Genomic DNA, 22,485 nt, shown 5'->3' with positions numbered 1-22,485 from the left:
TACACATGGTCAACTTCTGAGTCTCTTGGCTATCTCGCATGGAAAGCGACTTCGCATCAGCTACCCCAACGTAGAAAGCGCTTGCATAATGCCGCAGGAAGCTCAAATCCAATTGTTGGCATGTACAATGCAAAATAAGCTTTGCGCAGGAATCCAAGAAAAAAAAACTAACAAGTCAAACAAACAAAGGGATTTAATGTGGTCATAGGGGGAATCAGAATCTTTTTCGTTTCAACATTTCTGGTTTCCAGTTCACTGGATGGCTCTCTTCCGTCTGTAAGACACAAAGAAATGCTCTCATAAGTCAAAGCCATTATAAATGAGAGAAGACGGTTTCCATAGCAACGGCTCGTCGAAGCCTGAGATGAACTGAAATGCAATCCGAAACAATCCATACGTACAGCGGTGTCATCCTCTTTGTACACCTTGATCGTCTTGTCCGCTTCGGCCGTGATCAGACGACTTCCCGAGTTGTCGAACGTGCAGGCGAAGATGCCCGACTCGCTGTCCAGGGAGCCGGGCTGCACGGCGGCGTGGATCCGCTGGAAGTTGTAGCCGGTCCTCCAGTCCCACATGTGGATGGTCCCGTTGTCAGCTAGACGCGGACACAAGACAGACAAGTGAGCGTGAGGGCGCATCTCGCGACACGGGCTCTCAGTGCTAAACAACTGGGCGGGATCAATACCTCCGGAGACAAGAACGCCGTCGGAGTTGACGGCCAGGGTGTTGATGATGGCGTTGTGTCCCGAGAGGTTCTGGATGAATTTGCCATCGGGGAACATCCACTCTTTGATGTTGTCGGCAGAGCCAGAGGAAAACGTGTACCTGGCGGACACAAGAAACACTTCATGTTGACGCAAGGGCGGCCCCGGTGCGCGATTGGCCAAACGCTTTCGGTTTCAGGCCGAATGACTTACTGTCGGGGATGCAGTACGACGCTCCTGACGGACTTCTTGTGGTTTGTCAGCGTCGCTCTGGTTTTGCCGGCAATCAAGTCCCATAACCTGATGGTTGAGTCATGGCTCCCTGTGGGAGGTCACACCAAATTTATCAGGACTAACATCTGTGAGTTCGGAGTATTACCTCCGTCGGCTGTTACTCTAACATTGTCGTACCGGTAATGACTTGCGGCTCTGCAGCTTGGCACTTGACCGTGGCCACCGTGTTGGTATGCCCAGTGAGCGTGTGCGCATTCGCTTTGGACCTAATGTCCCACACCTAAAAAAGGAGGAAAAACGTCGTCAGTGCACATGTCGCAAGCATGATCACGAGAGGGTGGCGGCGGAGGAGGAGGACGTTACCCTGGCCGTGGCGTCTCTGCTGCACGTCACCAGCACGTCGATGGTGGGGTGCAGATCCAGGCCGTAGACGGCGCTCAGGTGGCCGTGGTAGTGGCGGATCACCTGTCGGGTGGGCCGCGGTTACATTCTGACCGTGAGGCGCAATCTGTGCGAGGGTACGCTGGGCGTCAACCCACCTTGTTGTACTCCAAATCCCAGCACTTGACTTGCTTGTCCTCGCCGCAGGAGAACAGGTAGGGGCTGCGACTGCTGACCGCCACGCCGCGCACGGTGCTGATGTGTCCGGTGAGCGACAGCTTCAGCTTCCCGCTCGCCAGGTCCCAGATCTATCCAGACAAAACCGGCACATTTATTGCCTGTCCCAAAAATTGACATTTGCACCCGCGCATATTTGTGCCAAGGGATTCTCATACTGAGAGTTTTTTTTTTCAATATTAAAAAAAAACACATCACCTTTATGGTTCGATCAGCCGAGCCGGTGACAAACCACTGATTGCCGGGCTCCACGGCGATGGAGCGCACCCAGCCGAGGTGACCGCTGATGACCTGCCGTGTCATCAACACACGTTAATAACGGTTGGATAAAAACCTGAAAGAGCGCATTGGTCCCGTGGGAGGCAGTCACCCGAAAGAGTTTCCATGGCGGGTGCCACTGAGGCTTGGGCATGGTGGGGGCTCGCCTCATGAGCGCAGACGTCCTGGTGCCGCCACTTTCCATGACTGACTACAAAAAAACAAAACACACATACAAAAAGAGTCAAAATACTTTAAAAGGGGAGACGGACGGGCGACGGCATGCCAACAAAATTCCAATCAACCTCGGGACATACCAACGCGGTCGAAGGTGGGTGAGATCGCTCGGCGGCCCCGGCGTGCCGATGGATCTCCGGAACGCTGGCGGCGGTGCGGCTGGCATCTTGGCTGCAAGGCGGCAGATTTGATCACAAACGATTCATCTGTAGGGCTGATCCATGAACTGAAAATTGCGATGGCTGATTCCGTGTCTTCCGTAGCTCAACGCACATCCCGGATGACCTGCACCGCGTCCACTAACAACACGGTTGCAAACACAGGGGAGCTCGTTTGCTCATAGTTAGTTGCCAACTGGGGGAATATTTTAAAGCTTTGTGCTTAGAATACCCAGTGTTGTGGAAAAAAGTAAGTGCTGTGACTCCCATTATTTGACGATAAAATACGTGAAGGGTAACAGCATGTCATTAAGTTAATAAATAAATGCTCAGTTTTGTCTCTGGTGTGGTTTTCTTTCCTCCTATTTCTTAATATCAAAATTAGTTTATGCAATATTCTTAAAACCGAATTAAGAAAATTATATATTAACCTCACTGAAAAAAAAAAGTATTTATTTACGAGCAAGCGCTAGGTAGCTGTAGCAAGTATTAGCTAGCGCTCGTGCCGTCGCTAAACGCCGCCAATGGGCACAGTACAAACGCATTGTCAGCTTGATGAATTTTTTTGTCCATGCCCTTAATTGGCGACAGTCTGATAACTGATTTAATTACAAATTTCCAAATAGCAAAATATTGCAGCCTCAGTCATTCTGCTATGTTGGCAACACTAACGCTGGACTCACCTGGCCTGTGATGGCGGCAGCGCCAATGCCATGGAGTGGACGCCGGCCTCGCTGGGGTTCCTGTGTATCTTTGTGTCGGCGGTCAGCGCCACGCCTAATCATTTGAACGGAATTGAGTTTCAGTTAGCGAGAGTTGCAAGAGCCGCAATACAACAACATTCATAAAACAGCGGCGCCTTCACTTATGAGTTGCGTCTGTTCAGGGACCAAGCTTATAACGAGGAATGGAACGTTAATGCCGATATTAAAACCGCCAGGATATTAAAAGCAGAAAAAAACATAATAATAAAATGGATGGCCAGCTTAAACCACACACAGCATTGTGAACTCCATTAAGCAGGATGTTTTGCGCTGCTGAGCCACGCATTTAAAGCTACTTTCGAACTTACCAGGTCCAGAAGGGTAAGCATGTGTTCCAGTGATTGTGTACTCTGGCTCATCAGACACTAGATCAGGGATAAAGTAAGTAAAGTGCTCATTCAAGAAAATACAAACTATCCTCCATAAACGTGCAGTGCTTGTTGATCTGCGCTCACCTGGCTGCGCATAGCCGAGCTGAAGCTGCATGCTGCTGGTGGGCTGAGGGACTCGCTCTTTGACTTCCTTCAAGACGGGCATGTGGAGGACAGCGCCGTAGTCTGCTTTCAATTTCACCGCCATCTTCAGCTTGTGACTGCACTCGCACAACATGATACCGAAAGCAAAGACGATTCCGAGTGCATTTAGCCAAACTGCATCACAGTTGAAACATTCCTTTCTTTCATTCGTTATAACTAATCAGGGTTTGAACTCCAAATCACCAATGACGATTTGAAATGGGCAGTGGTGTGGTAAATAATTACTCCCTCAAAATTGTCATGTAAAACTACAGTACAAAGGACAAAAGTCCATAAGCTAATTCTGCAAAGATTCTCACATTTTTCTTCACGGCCAGTGACACATGTAATAAGCTACGGTAACACAAGGTTGCTTGCCAAATAACTTTTGCAACTAACGATTATTTTAATAATCGATTACTTAGTGAATTGGATGAATTCATTGGAGCGTCTTGAAAGGCGCTTGTAAATAAAATGTATTATTATTATTATATACACAAACATTGACAGTGTAGAAAATGTCCAAACAATTGATTAAGATTCACTTATTAGTTTGATCCCTAACAGAAAATAAGAAAATTGGCAGAAAGCTTGAGTACTGTATTTTTTTTCAACGTAAAAGTAGAAGTTGCACATGTAGAAGTTTTATTTTGAGATTGTTTTTTTTGTGTGTTATTTTAAACGTGGCTTTTTACCTTTGTTCGTCCAATGGAATGTACTTGGCTTGGTCAGACACAAACATGTCATGAGTCCTCTTGAGCGAGCGAAAGACCAGCGTGTGGACCGAGTGCTTCTGGACGTCCTGTGAACACATAAAAAAAGTTGAAATCTTTATCAAAACACAGCAAATATGAAGAGTCCATAAACCGGAAAACGGCTAATAGCGGGCAGTTAATTCTCCCCAGGCATTAGTCGGGTCCCGATTTCTGGACGGGAACGACCCCAAAAAATAAATAAATGTATGAAATGTTCGTTTTACCTCCGTCATTGTCTTAGTAAAAAATGTCGTACAAAAGTATCACTGCGCTAAAATCTGAAAAAGGGGGAAAACAAAGTGTATTATTCGAAGGTCCGAGACGTAATAAGCACGCTCTCGCACCAAACAAGACCACAACAGAACGAGAACCTTTCGTCAACCGGAAGTAATCGGACGCAAAGCACAAGGCTCGGTTTGTTTGTGCGCCACTTAGAGGCAAGGGGTCGCGCTTCACTTCCGCTTTATTTTACTTAACGTTAACAGCCGCAACTGTAACAATGTCGTTCTCTTGTACAAAAGACTGAAAATAACACATTAAAAAGTAAGAAATAAAACAAAATAAGAATTTCATACTTTCATCCTATCTCACCAAGTCACTTCTAAAGACACCTCATCATCTTCATTTTGGTATCTTCCGGCTACAGTCGAACCTCTTTTCAACGTACCCCGCTGACAACGTTTCCACCCCTATTTGTAATTGACGTGTTTATACTGGATTGCATGTTCATATTTTAACATCTGGTTGGTAACTTTATATGAAACTTTTCTATTATTTGCAATAAATTATGCAATGAGAGAAATTGAAACAAAACGTCATTACCAATTACAGAAAGGCTAAATTATTGCTAACAGGATCAGGTTTAAAATGATTAATGACAGAAATGGAACAGACGATTTTAAATGATTAACGACAGAAATGGAACAGACGATTTTTATGGATGTATGCAAAATTGCTTTATTTCCATATTTTTTCCCCAAACATGTTCATACATTTGTCATGTAATAAATAGACATGAGGAACGGGCTGATTGTTCAGTCCTCTTCCTAAACGCTGATTTTTTTTCATCATCCTCAGTATCTCCACACCGCAAAACAACTTTTCATTTCATAGAATTTACAACACAAAAAAGAATACAAAGAAAAGAAAACCAAAGCTTGACACAAGCCGAAATGTGGTGCTACAAGCTCACCAATCGCATATGTTTTCGCAGCTCTCGGAGCTCGGATGGTGTAGCAAATCCTTGGGGAACAAAAAAATATATATATTCATATCATATTCACAGTTAGCTTATGTACATGTTTGAGACAGGCAAGAGGAATGAAGACGTTTCTACAAGAAACAATCTTTCCAAAAAGGGGGCGATGGAAGGTGACTTCCTGTACACAGTGGACCTTTTTTTTCTTCTTGAAATAAACAGCTTGTCATTCCATTTACAGATCCCTGAAAATACTTTTTTTTTTTTAAATAGGCAGTCATTTTCTAGAAAACATCTTAAAAGTGAGACCCCGTGATGAAGTATAAAAAAAGGATGCAGATTTTCTGTACAAGTTTACAATATAAACAGAAAGCAAGTCTCCAGTATTGTGACACCGAGCCAATGAGAAGTTGTGTCTGCCTGGCAAAGCGGAAGTGCATTAAACAATTATTTTTCCTTTTTTGTTGTTGTTGTTGTCGCAGGAACCGTTTGAACACTGACGGAATAATACATGAGCAGCTCGCCGATACCGCAAAAGGACTCAATCAATTCTTAATTGATGTACAGAAGCCTCATGTTGAGACTTTGCAAGTTATTTGGATGTTTCTTTAGCTTTTTTGTGTGTGCAGTGAACATATAAGTCTTACAAGGGCTATACAAAATAAAACGATGGTGAAAAATGCTGTATTATTGTGGTCGTTACAATAGTTTGAGTTTTTTTTTTTTGCAGTATTAGCACTCGTAAGCTACAAGATCTCTATGCCCATTTTGACAAATACTGTTGAAGAGTACACCGTTGTTATGCCAAAAGTGTCAACTTTTGCCAGTGACATGACACGCAATGGGCATCCTTTTTAAAAAGGCCACATTTGTTTGTTACCAACATAACTCTTCGTTGAATTTGGGTGGATTTTTTTTTTAATGAGCCCAAAGAGTGTTAAGAGATGTCCTGATTCCAGTCACGCTTGTTTTCCCATGGCAGGGGTCCTTCTCGCTGATCAGTGTTAATAAAAAATAAAAATAAAATCCTGAAATTTCACCCCAAAGCTTTCCCAAATTGTGTAATTAATCAAGCCGAGAAAACGGGGTGAGTGGGGGACCCAAAAGCGGACAAGTCAAATGGATGGAACAGCACCATAAATCGTAAACCATCAAAACGTTGGCAGTTTTGCTCAGTTGAGCGTCCCCCGGCAGTTCTCGGCGCCGCACAAGCAAGGGATCTTCTCATCCTCAATGGGGAACTTGTAGTCGTACGTGATCTCCTCGTTGACGTTGATGGGCTGCCGTGAGTAGATGACGATCTTCTTCTGCGACTCTACTGTGATCACCTTCGCGTAACAGTTAGGCTGGGGAGGGTAGTGGGGGGGGGGGGGGGGAATCACACAAATAAGAAGATGAACGTCAACAACACATCACATTGACATTGTGCAATATAAAAAGACAGTGGTGCAAAAGTAGGTAGACACTTCTAAAATTAATGTATTCAAGGGATGGATGGAGGTCAGTAAAGTAGAAAGGAAGGAAGAGCGGCCCGTAAAAATGAAGGTGGTGAGAATGGTATGAAAGAAGTTAGGAAGGATGGAAGGAGGAAGGGAAGTTATGAAGAAAGAATGAATGGAAGGAAGGAGAGATATATGGAGGAGGGGTCAAAAGATGGAAGGAAGGTTCTCATCCGGGTCAAGGAGGAAGGGAGTGAGTGAGTGAGGGGATGTAATCTGGGGGCCTTACGTTGCAGCTGTGGTTGATGAAGCGAGCAAAGTTTCCGCACTTGGTGGCGTCAATGATGGTGTCGTGGTCCACGCGGAACATGTAGCTGCTGCCGATGCCCTCATCCTCGTAACGCTTCTCCCGCATGTCCGCGATCACCTATGGACAAAACCCGACGGACACCAAAACACACAACTTGATTGTGGGCCAAAGAAAGAAAAAAAATACATCACAGTTTTGCTAAAAAGGGACAACTCTCAAAAATACCCAACTTGATGGTCACGGTATAACTGGATATATGAATATTAAAATGACAACTTGATTCTTCAAACTAACTTCTACTGAAAGAATTCAAACAAATTTAAAAAATGACTTTCTACCCCCAACCCAATTTTTTTTAAAAAGGGACTATATGACTAATCTAAAAACCGTAAAGGTCCCACAACTTAATTAAAAAAATAAGATAAATCCGAATAAAAAAATAATAGAACCTTAAAAAAAATATGTAACTTTTTAACTTTGAATACAACTTCAATCTCGCAAAACAATCAAAAAATATACACGTCTGATTAAAAAAAAATGCAACCTCATTTGCAGAAAAGTACAATTTTAATGATAAAATACAATATAAAGCCTTTCACTTGAAAATACACTGACATTATCTTTTTCACCACTCTCATTTCAAAAATAAAAACCTTTGCCACAAAACTAGCCAACTTTATTCTCCTAAAAGTAAGACTAACGGCGAAAATGTTTTCCCTCAATCTCCAAATGCACCGTACTTTTGTTGTTTTACAAACAGCTGTTGCCATAGCCTCACCTGTCTGATATTTTGTCCCACGTACTCGATGACCATCTCGTCAGCAGCGATGGGCTCCAAAGCGAACAGACCCCAGTCATGGATGTGCGACTTGCAGAATCGGATTTTCTTCTTACGGAACTGGAAGTGTGCATATTTGTCGGCGGCCGTCAGTCTATTTGGTCCCCCCCCCCCCGAAAGACAAAGCGGGCGCATGCGTGCTCACCTTCAGCTGGTTGAACTTGAGGAGATCGCTGTCACACGCGAACGACGACAACAAGCGGCGCTGCTCAGACCGCCGCTCGGATCCCGCCCTGGTGGAGGCGTGCACTTGCGCAGGAATACTCATCCCCTGAGCGAGAATGAAAGCGATCGAAAACATGCATTTGAGTGTTGTTGTACAGCTTGCTTGCATGCTTTGCTGCTCCATGCATGCTCAAGTCAAAGTTGTTTGGAGGGTTCGAATTACCGGAACGTCTATGAAATTTCACGTTATCCTGCATATGCAGGCACGATAATTTGGCTACTAAAAGTCAGCCGGGCGTAGAGGTGCAATGATTAATCAAAAACTAATTTGACTCTAAAATGACTCCATCAAAATTATGGAGTCATTTTAGAGTCTGATATTTGGAGCAGATATTCATTTGCAGTAAAAGGGAAATTGTTTAGAGGTGATAACAACTACGATCGTTGTGTATGAAATTAGTATTTTGATAATCCATTAATTGTTTACTTTGCTTAAAACTAAAAATTGTCTAAATCCTCAAATTGACAAAGTTCCAGCAATTTCAATGCACACCTTCAATGCAAACCACATTTCAAGTTTTGGCACATACATAGCAACCAGTACAAAACGGCAGTCATTTGTGCATTTTTGGGGAGAAATAATGTTCAGTTTTTAACTGCAGTGATGGATTTTTTTTCCCCAAAGCAGATTTAACGACAAAAGAATCAGCCGAAATTTTAAATAATGGTTCGTGGCCTCCCTACCTGAGTGTCAACGGGCGGCTCCTCCGACTGCAGCCGCGTGCTCAGCAAGTACTTGATCTTGTCCTTCTTGTCAATTTTGTAGTAACCTTCGCTTCGGGCACAGCCGGTCATGTGATCCCTCATGCCGTCATCTCGTCTCTTTTTCTTCACTCGCGGGATGTTGGTTTGTGCAGGGCCGTCAAGGGCGGGAACTATTTGGGCTTTGGAGCTCAGGGAACCAAAATGTTCTCCGTTACTGCCAACAGAGGGCGCTGCTAACTCATAAATTACAGAACTAAGCGAAATATACTATTATGGTATCTGGAAAAACGTAACTTTAAAAATTATCTGGATAAAATACTGTATATTCTAGCGAAATTACTACAGAACGTCCAAAAGTTTTTGGATGTTTGAGGTCGATGCGAGAATGAAAGACCAATGCTTGGCGGTCACGCAAAAAAGGATATGCGGATGATTAACCCAAAGCGTGTCGTTGAGCCAGTCGTTGCCGTTGTCCTGCTGCAGCATCTCGTCGTAGGTGACCTGCAGGAGCCGGATGTCCTCCTCGTCGATGCCCTCGTTCCAGATGTCGTACAAGATGGTCATTTCCTCAAAGTCACTGCGTCTGGAGAAGTAAGCTCGAGGCGGCGTGGTGACAGGGGATAGGCTGTCGAGCAGAAGCTCCTCCCAACCTCGCCGCGCCCGCCGCGGCGGCTTTATGACCACGGGCGTATCCTCTTCGTAGGAAAGGAAGCCATCTTCCGTTTCGGGCAGCAGAGTCTTCTGAGGTTGCGCTGCCCCAAAGTCGGGGCTCGGGACAGAGGACTTGGCAGAGATTTTGCGCGCATCGACATCTCGCAAAGGAGTCGAGTCAGGTGACAGCTCAGAAGACTCTGAGAGGAGGGTAATCTTTTTCCCTTTGCGTCGTGCGGGTTTGCGCTTGGACGGGACGCTGTCTGATTCTTCGGATCTCACGTCACCGGAGAGGCCGGCCGGATGCTCCGTACCTGTTAATGAGGCTTGGTTAGGTAAGGCGCTGACGGGGGGCTCCTTAAACACGGGACGTTCGTCCAGGCTCTCGGAGGAGACCTTCCGATTAAGTGCGGAGGGGTCAGGGAAGACAGGGGTGAAAGTTAAGTCTCGCCCCGGAGTGCGAGGGACTCCGGCGCTGAGGACAGGAGACTGAGCAGGGTAAGAGAAAGGGCTACCGGGAATATGCGGAGAGCTGAGCATCAGGCTGCTGCTCCCCGTGAGCGGAGCGTCACTACCTGGGGTGTTAGGCAACGTGTCCGTGCTTTGGGACTTGCCCAGAAGGCGGGCTCGTTCCGCCAAGTCTCGGCCAGGCGTCCGGGGAATGTCTTCGTCCGTGGGCTGACGAGCCCATTGGGAGGGATCTGAGGGCGGGTGGAGGATGGAGCGACCTTCTACTGTGGGGCGAGGCGGGAGAGGGAGGTGCATTAAGGAGGCGGAAGTGGACGGGGGCGCGCGGCCTTGGGAATGGAGGTGGGGCGAGGCTAATCCACCTGACATCATGGCCGCTCCCTCGGGCTCCGCTTTACCTTTGGCTTTGCTCTCCTGATCACTGTCGGAAGGAAGGGCGCCCGTAGGGGTGGGCGGCCGCAAGTTCTCCCGAGGTTCTGACTTCACAGTGCCGCTTTCATCGCCGCTGACGTCTTCTTTGGCTGCAAAATCACAAGCATTGTCCCCTTGAACATACACAAAAGGCCACATCGGAACTGCATAAATATAACAAATAAGACTCTCGATAATTAAAATGCTCCAGGTAAAACAAAAGAGCGGGCCATCATATTTCCTCTGTGCCAAATGCAATTATCGGTTGAGAGATCCTACCTGGAACAAGTTTGGGCGACGGTGGCTTCACTTCCTCCGTTAGCGCCTCCTCTGGACTTGGAGGTCTGAATTTCGGTTTGCTGCTCAGCTCTTCCGTAACATCCCTGATCGGGACTGGAGAAGGACTGGGTGGCCTGGAGTCTGTCTCTCCCTCTTCATCCGAAGATGAAGATGACGATGACGAAGAGGATGAGGAGGTCCTGGTGGCTTTGCCCGCATCGTTGTCTTCCATCTCCACCTCGGAGACCTCGTCTTCCGAGCTCAACTCGTACTCGGAGGAATCCGAGCTGGCCGATGAGGAGTCCGAGCTGCTCTTGGATGACGCGGAACTCTCCGACTCTGCGGGAGATGACGTCGTGAGATGCCAAACTGCAGCGGACGTCAAGACCTAAACGTGTGGTTCTCATGCAAATAACGTACCGTCGTCGGAAGAATCTGAGGATGCGCTCTCACTGGACGACTCTCTGTCAGCGTCGTCGTCAACACTCTGCCAAAACAAATTACAGGGTGTCCGCAAAGTCTCTTTACAATTTCAAAAGAAATCAACCTATCCCTCTATCCATTAAAAAATGCTTTTAATCATACAGAATAGAAATGTCACTGTACTTTGATCGGCGATAGCCTTTCAGTGGGCGCCGTCTCGTTGGGTTCCTCCTCTCGGTCGCACAGCGACTCCTCCTTCTCCGATGTGTCCGCATCCTCCTCACCCTCGCTGTCCAAGTCAATTGGGCGCGAGTGTCTCCGCTTGGTCGAAATGCCGTCGCCGTCCATTTTGGAGTCGTTCGATGGGAGCTCCGTCAGATCTCGATCGCGCTCTACCCGAGATAAATGATAAGTCATGATCCACATTTTTACATAGTATGATTTCAAAATAATTTACCTGTTATTTCAGAATACATTTTATTTTCGATTTCATTGTGTACAAAATACAAGATAATTCAGTCAGATTTACCATGGTTTTTTTTCTTAATTAAAATGTTTTACATGTATAGAGGAAACTGAAGTTGAAAAGATTATTCTTCACTGAGCAATTTCAGGAATAAAATGTTAGCCGAGACAAACGAATATTACAAGACACTTGAAAATGTAAATGCTCAGCGGGGAAGCGCGTACGAGTCGTTGCCTTTACCTTCATCTTCCAGCTCGTCATCCACGGGAGTCGAGGGCCGCACTCGTTTGTTCTCCCCTGCGGTGATGGCCTCTGGTGGGTCTTTCCTTTTCACCTGAGTGCCACAATCCAACGCTTAACACCAAACGCTGCGGACGAGGTTGGCAATAAGAACAGAAAGGAAAACAAGCTTTTGCTACCTTAAAAGAGGGCAAGCGGATGGCTCCTCGCAAGCCGATTCCGAGCCCCATGCCCTCGTAACCCAGACCCTCGCCTTTGTTCCAGTTCTCAAGCAGACTTGAACCGATGGTCTCTTTTGGTTTAGGTCGCTCGTCTTCCTTACCCTCTGCACCTTTGATTGGAGTCAAGGATGCCTGGCACGAGAACATTTGGAATTTGAACATTTTGGGGGGGCAATGCTACACAAAATGAATCATGCAGGAAATTAAAATACAATTCAGCAAATTGCCCAGAGTTGATTTCAGCAACCGCCAAAGGACCATGTGTCTTTGTTTTTTTTCTTAGGCTTGCTTGCTAATGTTCCATTCTATTGCAATTCATTATGCAACCTCTTTTAATGGGGTTCTACACTATACAGTAGGGAAGGTGCACACAGGAGAAACAGCAGGTATTTGCTTTTTAAATTGCTGTGACTTGAATATATTTTGACTTTAATTTATACCAATTTATTGTCTACCTGTTATATTCAAAGCTGTGTTATGACAATAAGTCTTGTGTTTATTAATCGCGATGGCAGTCTCGGTCAAAACAATTGAGATATTTTTTTCCCCATAATTCCATTGGAGGGATAATACAATACAGAGGAACAAAAGCATATTTGAAAGCGTTAAAAAGCAACGTACCTTTGCCGAGCGTTCCTTCTTCTCCCACCACTCATCAAAGGCCCTAAATGCCACCACTTCCACCATTTTGCGATTAAGGTCCCTCTTCATGATGGCCTTCAGTTCTTTGACGATGACCTGCAGCACACCTTCGATGGTGGCTTTGTGGGGGTCCTCCTTCTTTGTCTCATATCCAGGAGGGGGAACCGTCGGGTTGAACTTGGGCATGCCGGGATGCTGCCACTGTTGCCCCGGCGCCCCCGCACCACTGGCGTGTGTGCCGCCCATGGAGAGATGTTGGTACGGTGCGGCGAACTGCCCGGAGGCGGCACTGTCCAGGAAATGCGGGTAAGGATAAGGGCCACGCGTCTGCGCCATGCGGCTCAGCATCTGCTGCTGCATCTGGAAGGACATGGGAACTGTGCTCCACTGTTGCCACTGCGAACAGTTCATCAGCTCCATTTGGACCATCGGGATCATGCCGGGTCCGTAATGAGCCATGTGGGGCAGCAGGTGCGGGTGCACGGCGGGATGAGCGGCCAGGTGAGTCGGGTGCCCCGGCACGGCGCCAAGGTGGTGGTGGGCCATGGCGAAGCCAGCCTGGTGGGCCAGGTGGGAGAAGCCGGGCGGAGGGAGCGCCAGGGTTTGGATGGGGGACACGGCGGAGTTCACGACGATGCCTTTGCTACAGTCGCCGCCGGCGATTGGCGTGCCGGGCATCTCGTCGTCAGAGATCTCCATGTCTTCTCCGGACGAATGATGACTCTGGAGGGGAATGGAAGAGATGGCATCTCAAACGGGGCTTTCACCATCACAGTGCGGTGGGAGATCATCACGATACACTATATTGGTCCGAAAACATAGAAAAGATTATCCAAAGAATAGACGACTGTGAATATTGTCCTGTGTGTTGTTGATCAGCTTGTGTTATGTAGCAGTTGTTTTGAAGATCTCCAATGAGCATGGCGACCAAGATTAGTTTACTTATTAGCCCATCTATAGCCTCTTTCATTACATGTTAGGATTATGCTAGTACACAGTTGTGATCATATCGTTCTTCTGTAAACTTCAAGTGGGAGTGACAAACAGCTTGAAGCAAGAACGTGTCGACTCTCGTTTGAACTGGACGAGCGAAAGCACTCTTATCGGTTCTTCAAAAAGGATGTCATACGATCGGCTCCCATTTCTTGACAACATGAAGCGTGACGGTGCTACACAAATGATGTATTTGCATTGTAATAACTGAAATGTAAGAACACCTACAGTGGCACAGCCAATCCTGCCTGCCAGGATGGGAGCAAAAGCAGGAAGTGCGCCACTGAATGGGGCCAACAGCCAAACTTGTGTTTTCCTCTTTTTTTCTGCAGTAGTAGTAGTATTATTAAAAAGAGGAAACCAGCCTAGCTTTAAGTGGAGAGTAGAAAGCCCTTTGAGCGAGCACCGAGTTCCACTTACTCGTCCACACACCACATGTAATAATGTAAACACAGCTTTGTTTTGTTGCGAAACCCAAGATTCCGTTACGAGAATCAACAAAGTGTGAAACAAAAAGAAAAGCTTTCGATGAGAACTTGAAACTCGATCTCACTTCCTGCGCTCTGGTTAACAGCTAACACACGAACTCCGTGTACTGGAGGGCATCTGACAGATTCACCGCAACTGAATTCTTGTCATTATAAAGGTGGTGCTTACCGTCTCAATTTTTTCTGTTGCCGTGTGCGCTCGAGAATGTTCCTCATTGACTTTGCTGTTGCTCTCGTGGTCGAGGGGAGAGCTGTTCTTCTTGACCAGCGAGGCTGTTACGGGGATGGGCTCGTCATCCGAGTCCGAGTCCGGCAACGGCGTCGGACTGATGTCCTCCAAGCCTGTGCTACAGGGTCGGGAGTTTGGTGCTCCACCGCCAAGGTACGGCGGTATCGGGGAGAGCTGCGAGGACGAGGAGGAAATGGGACTCCCTTCCATTCGCACCTCAGTGTCCGAGTCTCGCTCCGCCAGGAAAGGCAGTTTAGTCCTCTTCTCCTTGAGCAGCATCTCAATACGCGAGTCCAGGCTATTGCGCTCAGGGTCAGCGGCGGGCGAGCCAGGTGACGGGCAGCGTTCGGGCGTCTTGGGAGGAGGCGTGCTAGGATGGGGTCCCGGTTCCGGCGGAGGCTCGGGGGCGGGAGGGTTTTCCAGTCTATCCTTCAAGGGCAAAAGGTCAGTGGGTGCGGCCAGAGGCGGCTCAGGGGGTCGCTGGCACTCACCCTCCCTTTGGGACGGGTGATGAAATGTTGGTTCCGACGGGGGGAAAGCGGGAGGCAAGGGAGTCTGGTAGGGCGAGAAAGCAGACTTGAAGTTGGGCGTAGCAGGGGGAGGTGCCGTATAGGAGAAGGAGGGGGGCGTAGGTGGGGGTTCAGGAGGAGTGAGGTGATGCTGCTTAAAGGGCGCTTGCTCAGATGTGGTGTTGCGGTACATATTGCTGCGGTACTGAGGCCTCTCCGGTCTACGATTGTAAGCATCCTGGAACTTGCTCTCATGTCTCCGCGACTTGTAGCCTCCGGAACTCTCCACCCGGCTGGTGCCGGACTGGTACGCGGGGGTGGACTGGCGACTGGAGTAGCTGGAGTCTTGGGAGAAGGGGGTGCCCACTTGGCGTGGCGTTCCCTGGGACTGGGGCGTGTCCTGCCTCAGGCTGGAGTAGCCCGTCTCCAGAGACAGCGGTGTGGTAGAGGTGCTGCCGCTCGGCGGGATCGAGCCTGCCGCAGCCGACAAGTTGCTCTCCGACAACCTGCGGATGGGCTCGCACGCCTATGGAAGGGACATGTAATCAATATGTCAAATATTTCAAGAACTGGCACATTTGATCCAGGGCACAGCACTGAACCCAGAAATGCTCACGAAAGAAAAAGGTTCATCTTAATAAAATAGGACATGACAAAAAAGTTCATTCCATGTTGTTGAGTTTGAAAAGTGAAACTCTTTGATTACACAGTTGAACATTTCAGGGGTTTTAGGAGCCAAACCATAAGGAGGATCTCATTTTCTTCTTTATTTATGTACTTGGTCTATGCAATTTTAATCTAATCAGTTTTCAATTTAACTAGTCAAATAAGTTACATTTTATTTGATTATTCTAACGTTGTGGGTTCTAAAGCAAACATCCTTAGTGTAAACTTTAAAGTTTGTATGCTGATCACAGCAATTCTGCGCAAAGTTTAATGCTGCAACAAGGTAACGACACAAGAGTCTCTTTACCAGTAAAGCTTCAGCCAGGCTACGAGGGGAAACTTCTCTCGCTTCCTCCCCGCCAACAGGCAGCGTCCGCGGCGTATAGCTTCCATTCATCAGGAGCTGGAAGTACCTAATGCGATTTTCACCTGAGGAGGAGTTGACACGGGGGGATGTGAGGCCGGGTTCATAAATACAGCAAAAATTGTTACAATTTGTTTGGAACTGTTCATACTATATGCTGACAGCCGAGCACCAAACTCAACCCAATATGGAGGCACTGAGAAGACTTGAAAGCAAGTATGAATTTTGGAACAAATATAGAATATTTATGACTGCCTGTTTTATTATTGAGGATTGTTTTACACTGCAGAGCAACTTTGAAAGGACCCAAAACAAAAATTGCCCGAAACAAAATTGGGTTCATCATTGTATCCCGTTGAGAAATGATGAGTACAAGGACTAAAACGTTTTTTAAATGACACTTCAAGAAAAGACGGGTTGACATTTCGAATCATAAAGTACTGAGTCGTATCCATACATTTAACTACTTTTGTAATTCTGTCCTTGCTCAATACTATTAAAAAAATTATATGTTACTCCTTGGGGCCCCCCTAGTGGATCAAATGTTATATCAGGTATACTTGGTTAAATTAAACAAATCCAACACAAGTTTGTCTTGACAAATACAACAGAGCCCAGGCTGAAACTGTTCAGTGATTTTTTTTTCCTTCACCGATATCAAAGAGCTTTGATTAACTTCAAAGTAACATGAAAGAAGTTCAATAATGGAACACTTATAAACCACCACAGAATTCCATTTCTTTAGAAATTACATGTGACAGCTGAACCTAAACTACCGGTATATTGCCGTGGAATTAATTTCAGTGGCAAAATGGAAATAGTGAGACTTGAATTTGAAATGGTTTACCTCGGTCGACAAATGTGGGAGGAGGTTGTAAATATGCAAACTCTTAATTATGTAATTTTGTCATAATTGGGGGTTTTAGAGAACAGAAATACAGTGGTGACAGATGTGCAATGTTCGAACAAGGGGGGGCTTCAAGCCATCGATTCCTGACCGTATTGGACTTTCTTTGGGCAAGACACTGAACCCTAAACTGCCCCAGTTTGACATTGTAAGCTGTTCTCAAATGCCTCACCCAGTTAAGAAAGAAAATTATTATTATGAAAGAGAATTACACATATAAAGTGTAATTTTATATAATTTTATGTAATTTTATATAGCTAATTGCTAAAGTGCAATGCAAAATCCCATTGAGGAGCTAACGAAACTAGCGTAAATGTTGTAGTATTCGAACCTTTGAAGCAACAGTAATTTTCGGCACAGAAACAATAGATGCAGAGAGACAATATAACATTTGTCTACTCCGTGAAAACCGACTAATAATCAGTTTACTGAGCAGCTGGGACCGTTTTCTTGCGTATGTACTGATCCCTAGTGGCCAACGTGCGAACACCAGGAGTCGCACAACAAATTAGAGCATCAAATCATGATATACAAACTGTTGATTTATATTCTAATTAGGTTACTACTGTATGTTTTTATAAAATGCAATGCTTTAGTGCTTCTTAAAAACACACAACAAATATTGTTGTTAGTGTTTTTTTGAAGGGGGTGGGGGTTCTGTTGCAAATTAATGGCATTCCATTCATTTAAATTGGGAATTTGGCTACAGAATGAATGAAACACACAAGGCAAAACTGTAGTTTCTACGATGTTCTAAATGAGCTGAAACCTATAAAATTATTCAAAACTGTCAAATTCAACCACAGATTTCAAGTAAATGTTGAATCTACCTACAAATGACAGCAGAGTTGATTTGTAGTGGGTGGGGGTGTATTCAGGTCTTTAAGCATTTGTTTACAGGCTGAAATTAGGCTCACTGGGGAGTAGATGGCGCCCTCAGCCAGGGGCTTGTGGGAGCAGGGATTACATTTAATGAAATTCAATTAGCCCTCAGTTCCCAAGCAATGCAGATGATCACGTGACAGCTGTCGCCCCAAGTAAGACAGATATCACAAGTGAAGACATGGCAGCTACTGGATATGTTTACCTTTGGGGTCCAGCTCCACATGGATGATGTTTCCCATCACGGACGTGTTGTGCAGCATCTGCACGGCCATCTTGGCGGCTTTGACACTCTCGAAGACCACCTTGGCAATCCCAAGGTGCTTCTTATTCTTGGGGTTGTAAAGGATCTCCACCTCCTCGATATCACCAAACTTCTTGCACATGTCCGTCAGGAAGCCCTCGCGTATGTTGTCGTTCAAACGTGCAAACGTCACCTCCTTCGGGGGCACGGGGCCAATGTAATACTCGTCGATCTTGGTTGTGCGAGAGGGAGGGGGTAAATTGGAAAGGGGATTTTTAGGGGAATCGTGCATTGAGGCACTTTGCCATGCAAAGCAGTTGCTAAAAACAAAAGCTTGGAGGGGTTGTCTTTACAAAGCCCACAAATGCAGCTAATATGTAGTAGTAATAAACATTTGTTCAACTGATAAGTATAGCATGCCCCTCAGAGCACTTTAAATAGTGTAGTCCACGCATGCAACAGTTGTCCTAGACTCCCTACAAATGCTGCCAATATAAATAAACATTTGCTCAATTAATAGTTGAGAAAGGATTCACAAATAAGATAGCAGTACCCCACTCTTAACACAGCACAACAATTGTCACAGATAGCCGAAAGATGAGCCGGGCTGTGTGTCTCTTTACTTATGACAGCTAATTTACATTTCCCTACCCCAAGGAAAATACTTGCTGTTAAGATTACCTTAAACTTGGGCACTGGTAGGTCCGTTTCTTTGTATTTGGTCCATAGGCGACCGATCCTCGGGTCTCGGACGCTGTCCACCGGTGGCATCCCCGGGTTCTGCGGAGGAGGCGGGAGCACATTGCTGACATCCACCGAAGCACTTTCCCACTCCGACGACAAGTAAAAAAAGTAACGCAAAGTCGCTTGTGCTTTGAGACAACGGCGATGATGGAGGCTGAGTCCGGGGGAGAGTGCTCTCCGTTGTGGGGCTCGCCTCCTCGGGTTCTCTCACCGGCGGCGGTCCACTTACGGGCATGTTGAAAGCATGTCCATCGTAGCGAAACAGCTTGTGCGATCCCTTCTTGAGTGCCGGGTCGATGATCAGCTTGAAACTTCTCCAGTGGTGACTCCGCTTCTCCGCCGAGCCGGGGTGACCGTCCGTGCCGTTGGCCAACGCTGAAAGCACACACACGGGAAGGCGAAGCCGAGCTAACGTGAGGCATCGGTGGCGGCTAAAGCACAGACGCTCGCTCGCTCGCTCGCTCCCGTTACCACCAGTTACCCACCACCAGCACCTTCCAGGTCCGCGACACTTCTACCAAAACGTTCCACATGCGTGACTGTGTGGTGCTCCGCAAGACAATTGACAGAAAGGTAGAGAAGAGAGGGGGAAGCTTACTTGAACTCTGCTTTCTGCCATGGTCCTCGCACAATTTGTTTCTCTCCCCCGGCTTGGACATGATTCGCCCCGATCGAGGGATTCTTTCTTGTTGAATCGGTGAGATAAATGGGGAATCGCTTTTCGCTCCGCTCACTTTACATGATTTCGCTGGATGAAGGGTGTAAGTGGCTCCTTTTTGAGTGAGAGCCCGCACATATTGTGTGGCTGCTGCTCGTGTCTGTGCTGCTGTGTGGAGCTTTGGCAGGGTACGGTAGCTTCTTTCTGTCTGTCGCTCCCACAATACACCGCTTAGCTTAGCTTAGCTTAGGCTTTGGCCGCACATCGAAACGACAGGCGCACTTTCGCCACGACAACTACCAGCTGTTCGTGGAATAAAGACAAAGGCGTCGTATAACGTGATAGGCTAAGAACGCCCCGTTAAAAAAGATATACGGTGCACGTGTACGTAACTTATTTTTGAAAATGTTTCTATATTTTTCCTTGTCGGGTTGACTGTCTCAACACGCTTGTGACGAATCTGCCACTACTCGCATTGACCAAACAGACAAACGTTCGATAAAAACTCATTAGAATCGCAACCGAAATGTGAGCAACATCCAACGGATATTTTTAATAAAGCAACAATAATCTAAAATTTAAATACAAGAGAGATTTGAGCTGGTGGCCGCATCACCGCAAAGAAATACTGTGGTGTTTTTTTCCAATCGCGAACGTCACCTGACGCCGTGTTTACGTTCAATATTAAACATTGTTACTTGCTTTTGGTTGGTTTTAGGGCAAGCAAAGAGTTTTGTTTGACACTGCCTGCCAAACCTCATCAGAATCGCCACTGTAATGTGAATACATACACATGGTAGCCCTTGATGTAGAAAGAAAACAAGTAAAATGTGATTTTAAAACAACAGATTTGAGCTGGCTTAATTTAGAATTCAGAATTACTAAAAAAATAAAAATAAAAACATCTACCTGTCCTTCTATCAATCCATTCAGTTGACATCGAATGTCTACTCGTCTCTGTTTGAATTTCACCATACGAGTTTTTATGCCATATAAAAAAAGACACCAAAATGAATTATTTCAATAAAATAAGTGATATACATAGATAAAATAAGTGATATAACGTGGCTGGGGACGTGTTTGCTTTCAGAATTTACCCAAAAATTAATCCTAAACAGGAGTTAGCACACACCTGCCATCATTTGAACTGCTGCAGTTCAACTCCAAATACAGTCCCGCTGCTCACATTTTTGTCTTTTCTGATTTTTTTCCTGCTCAATCGCAGAACCATAAAGGTGTTTTTGCTAGCACTGACTGCTAATTGGAACTGTTCATAACTAAATCCAACTGGTCTATGGTCCCAATTCTCGTTGAAAAAAAAACAGCACCACAGCTTGACGTTGCCAGTGCCATGCTTCACTTTACAGTGATGAGCGGCATTGCATAGTTTCACTAGACCGTAACATCTTTTCCCACATATTTTGGGAGGTTTCAAGTTTTTTTTCTTTGTCAAGTATGATTCCCGTTTATCCACCTTACCGAACAGCCCACACATACTGTACAAATACAGGTTGTTGCCACACATTAAACAGGCAGCATTTGGAGAAATCCTGCAGGACTTTCAATGTGACTGTTGCCCTCTTGGCCCGCCCACCTGACATCTATTGCAGTTGATATATTTTTGTTGTTGGTTGGTTGTTTTTTGAGTAAGAATGGAGTTTTGTATATATTGCATGATTTTTTCAGTGCTCAAGCAAACCACAAAAATCTGAATGAAAATAGTAGCACTTCACAGAAAGGCAATAACCACCTCATTGTTTTTCAACAAGACAAATACTACGAGTATTCTCATGCAAAACGTGATTTCTTTCATGTAGCTGATGCCTCAAAAATGCACCACTCCCGCTAAACTCAAGAGAGTACTTTGCCCCTCACACGTGACTCTGTGTTTGTATTTAGTTTTACAGCATTTATTTATTTATTTATTTTAAAGTTGTTGTTTTTTAGGGCAAGCAAAAGGTTGACATTGCCTGCTGGGTTTTTTTTCTCCCCAGCGCCTGGGCAATTGGCTGGTTAACAGCAGGCAGCATGGCCAGCCAATCAGCGTGCAGCTGAAAGAGGCGCTGTCTGCTATTAGAGGGAGGCACAAGAAGTCCTTCAACACACAGCAGAGAGAGGGGGCCTGAAAGCTCTCTCTCAGCAGCCATTTTCCTAAAAAAAACACAGGGACTTCATGGCCTACATGGGTTTCCTTTGTTCCAAAAAGGGATCTTACACTCGATTTCCTCACCTCTCATGGACTATGATAAGATCCTATGATTGCTTCCTTTGAAAGGGACTGAGAAGAAGGAAGAGAATGTACTGGATGTAATTACCCTGTGAACATTTTCAGACTTTTTTCCTCTGCTTGGAATCATCCATCTTTGTCTTAAACCAGGCCACGTGGCACACCCAAATAATACTAGTTTTCTCTTTTTGAAATACATGTAAATAAACTGCTTTATGACTTTGAAGAGGGGCAGGAAAACAGTTTAAAAATCTAAATGTGTAGTTGAGGCCTTGTATGAGTAGCCATGAGTAAGTCCAATTTTCTGATAATCTACCATGTTTGTTATGCGAATAAGGCATGCACGTTATTGCTCATTAAACTATTCTTGTCCTAAAACCAAGTAAGCTTTTGTAGCGTCACTAGTCAATATGCTAGCCTCTTCACGAATGCCAACGGTGGTCAATGGTGGCCTTATGATGTTGGTGACAATTTCACCATTTAATTCAGCACCCAACTGCTTTGATTAATGTCTGAACATTTTGTCCCAAAACAGAAACTGATGGGATTTTGGAGGCTGCTCTGGGTAGGATTGCTTTGTGATGCTCCCCTTGGCCATTTAAAACAACCAAATGACCTTGCGGCAAGGGCACATTTAATTTCCCCAAACAGGTCTACTCGTCCCAAGCCAGAGAAGAAGGGACCACGCTTGAAGATATTTACCTCAAATGCTGTGAGCAGGCCTACATGACTCAAGTGCAGGAGGAACGATTTCAGCTCCATCTTCGGATCCTCCAACAATGTCATTAATAAGGGATGGGGAAACGTCTCCTGAA

The 22,485-nt window shown here is 45.8% G+C and overlaps 2 protein-coding genes across 7 annotated transcripts; both read right to left on the bottom strand.

Moving 5' to 3' along the window:
* Positions 1-175: 175 nt before the first annotated feature.
* Positions 176-4,639, bottom strand: plrg1 (pleiotropic regulator 1). The gene is made up of 15 exons (XM_052050723.1): positions 4,468-4,639; positions 4,184-4,290; positions 3,429-3,565; positions 3,282-3,338; positions 2,893-2,986; positions 2,132-2,222; positions 1,927-2,025; positions 1,755-1,847; positions 1,478-1,627; positions 1,302-1,403; positions 1,116-1,218; positions 918-1,026; positions 686-825; positions 402-595; positions 176-274 (listed from the first exon to the last, which is right to left on the bottom strand). Exons 1-15 carry the CDS (start codon positions 4,474-4,476, stop codon positions 215-217), a joined length of 1,545 nt encoding a protein of 514 aa, XP_051906683.1. The 5' UTR covers positions 4,477-4,639; the 3' UTR covers positions 176-214.
* Positions 4,640-5,174: 535 nt separating this feature from the next.
* On the bottom strand, positions 5,175-22,480 carry setd1ba (SET domain containing 1B, histone lysine methyltransferase a). 6 transcript variants are annotated; one of them, XM_052050539.1, is made up of 19 exons: positions 19,384-21,265; positions 19,015-19,160; positions 18,723-18,821; positions 18,003-18,273; positions 15,952-16,073; positions 14,410-15,504; positions 12,739-13,482; positions 12,076-12,249; positions 11,897-11,990; positions 11,374-11,582; positions 11,188-11,254; positions 10,768-11,106; positions 10,185-10,598; positions 9,385-9,923; positions 8,938-9,105; positions 8,174-8,299; positions 7,969-8,088; positions 7,170-7,307; positions 5,175-6,787 (listed from the first exon to the last, which is right to left on the bottom strand). In XM_052050539.1, the coding sequence occupies exons 1-19, from the start codon at positions 19,442-19,444 to the stop codon at positions 6,614-6,616; spliced, it is 5,100 nt and encodes a 1,699-aa protein (XP_051906499.1). In that variant the 5' UTR covers positions 19,445-21,265; the 3' UTR covers positions 5,175-6,613. The 6 variants fall into 6 exon arrangements, with proteins under 6 accessions (XP_051906499.1, XP_051906496.1, XP_051906497.1 ...); XM_052050536.1 differs by having other exon boundaries at positions 9,385-10,343; positions 10,476-10,598; XM_052050537.1 differs by having other exon boundaries at positions 9,385-10,340; positions 10,476-10,598.
* Between the last annotated feature and the right edge of the window lie 5 nt (positions 22,481-22,485).

This window comes from Hippocampus zosterae, chromosome 18, assembly GCF_025434085.1.
Source record: "Hippocampus zosterae strain Florida chromosome 18, ASM2543408v3, whole genome shotgun sequence".
NCBI classification, from domain to species: Eukaryota; Metazoa; Chordata; class Actinopteri; order Syngnathiformes; family Syngnathidae; genus Hippocampus; species Hippocampus zosterae.
This window is presented reverse-complemented; position numbering and strand designations above follow the sequence as displayed.

Excerpts from the sequence above, each read along its gene's own strand:
- plrg1 (XM_052050723.1), bottom strand. Across the intron at positions 2,987-3,281 it reads TGCTTACCCTTCTGGACCTG|GCGTGGCGCTGACCGCCGAC; the intron begins GTAAGTTCGAAA and ends TCAAATGATTAG. Across the intron at positions 1,027-1,115 it reads AGAGCCGCAAGTCATTACCG|GGAGCCATGACTCAACCATC; the intron begins GTACGACAATGT and ends GACCTCCCACAG.
- setd1ba (XM_052050535.1), bottom strand. The coding sequence starts at position 19,444 with ATGTCCAAGCCGGGGGAGAGAAACAAATTGTGCGAGGACCATGGCAGA. Across the intron at positions 9,106-9,384 it reads CGCTTTGGGTTAATCATCCG|CAAACCAACATCCCGCGAGT; the intron begins CATATCCTTTTT and ends GACGGCCCTGCA. Across the intron at positions 8,300-8,937 it reads AGCCGCCCGTTGACACTCAG|GGGATGAGTATTCCTGCGCA; the intron begins GTAGGGAGGCCA and ends ATTCTCGCTCAG.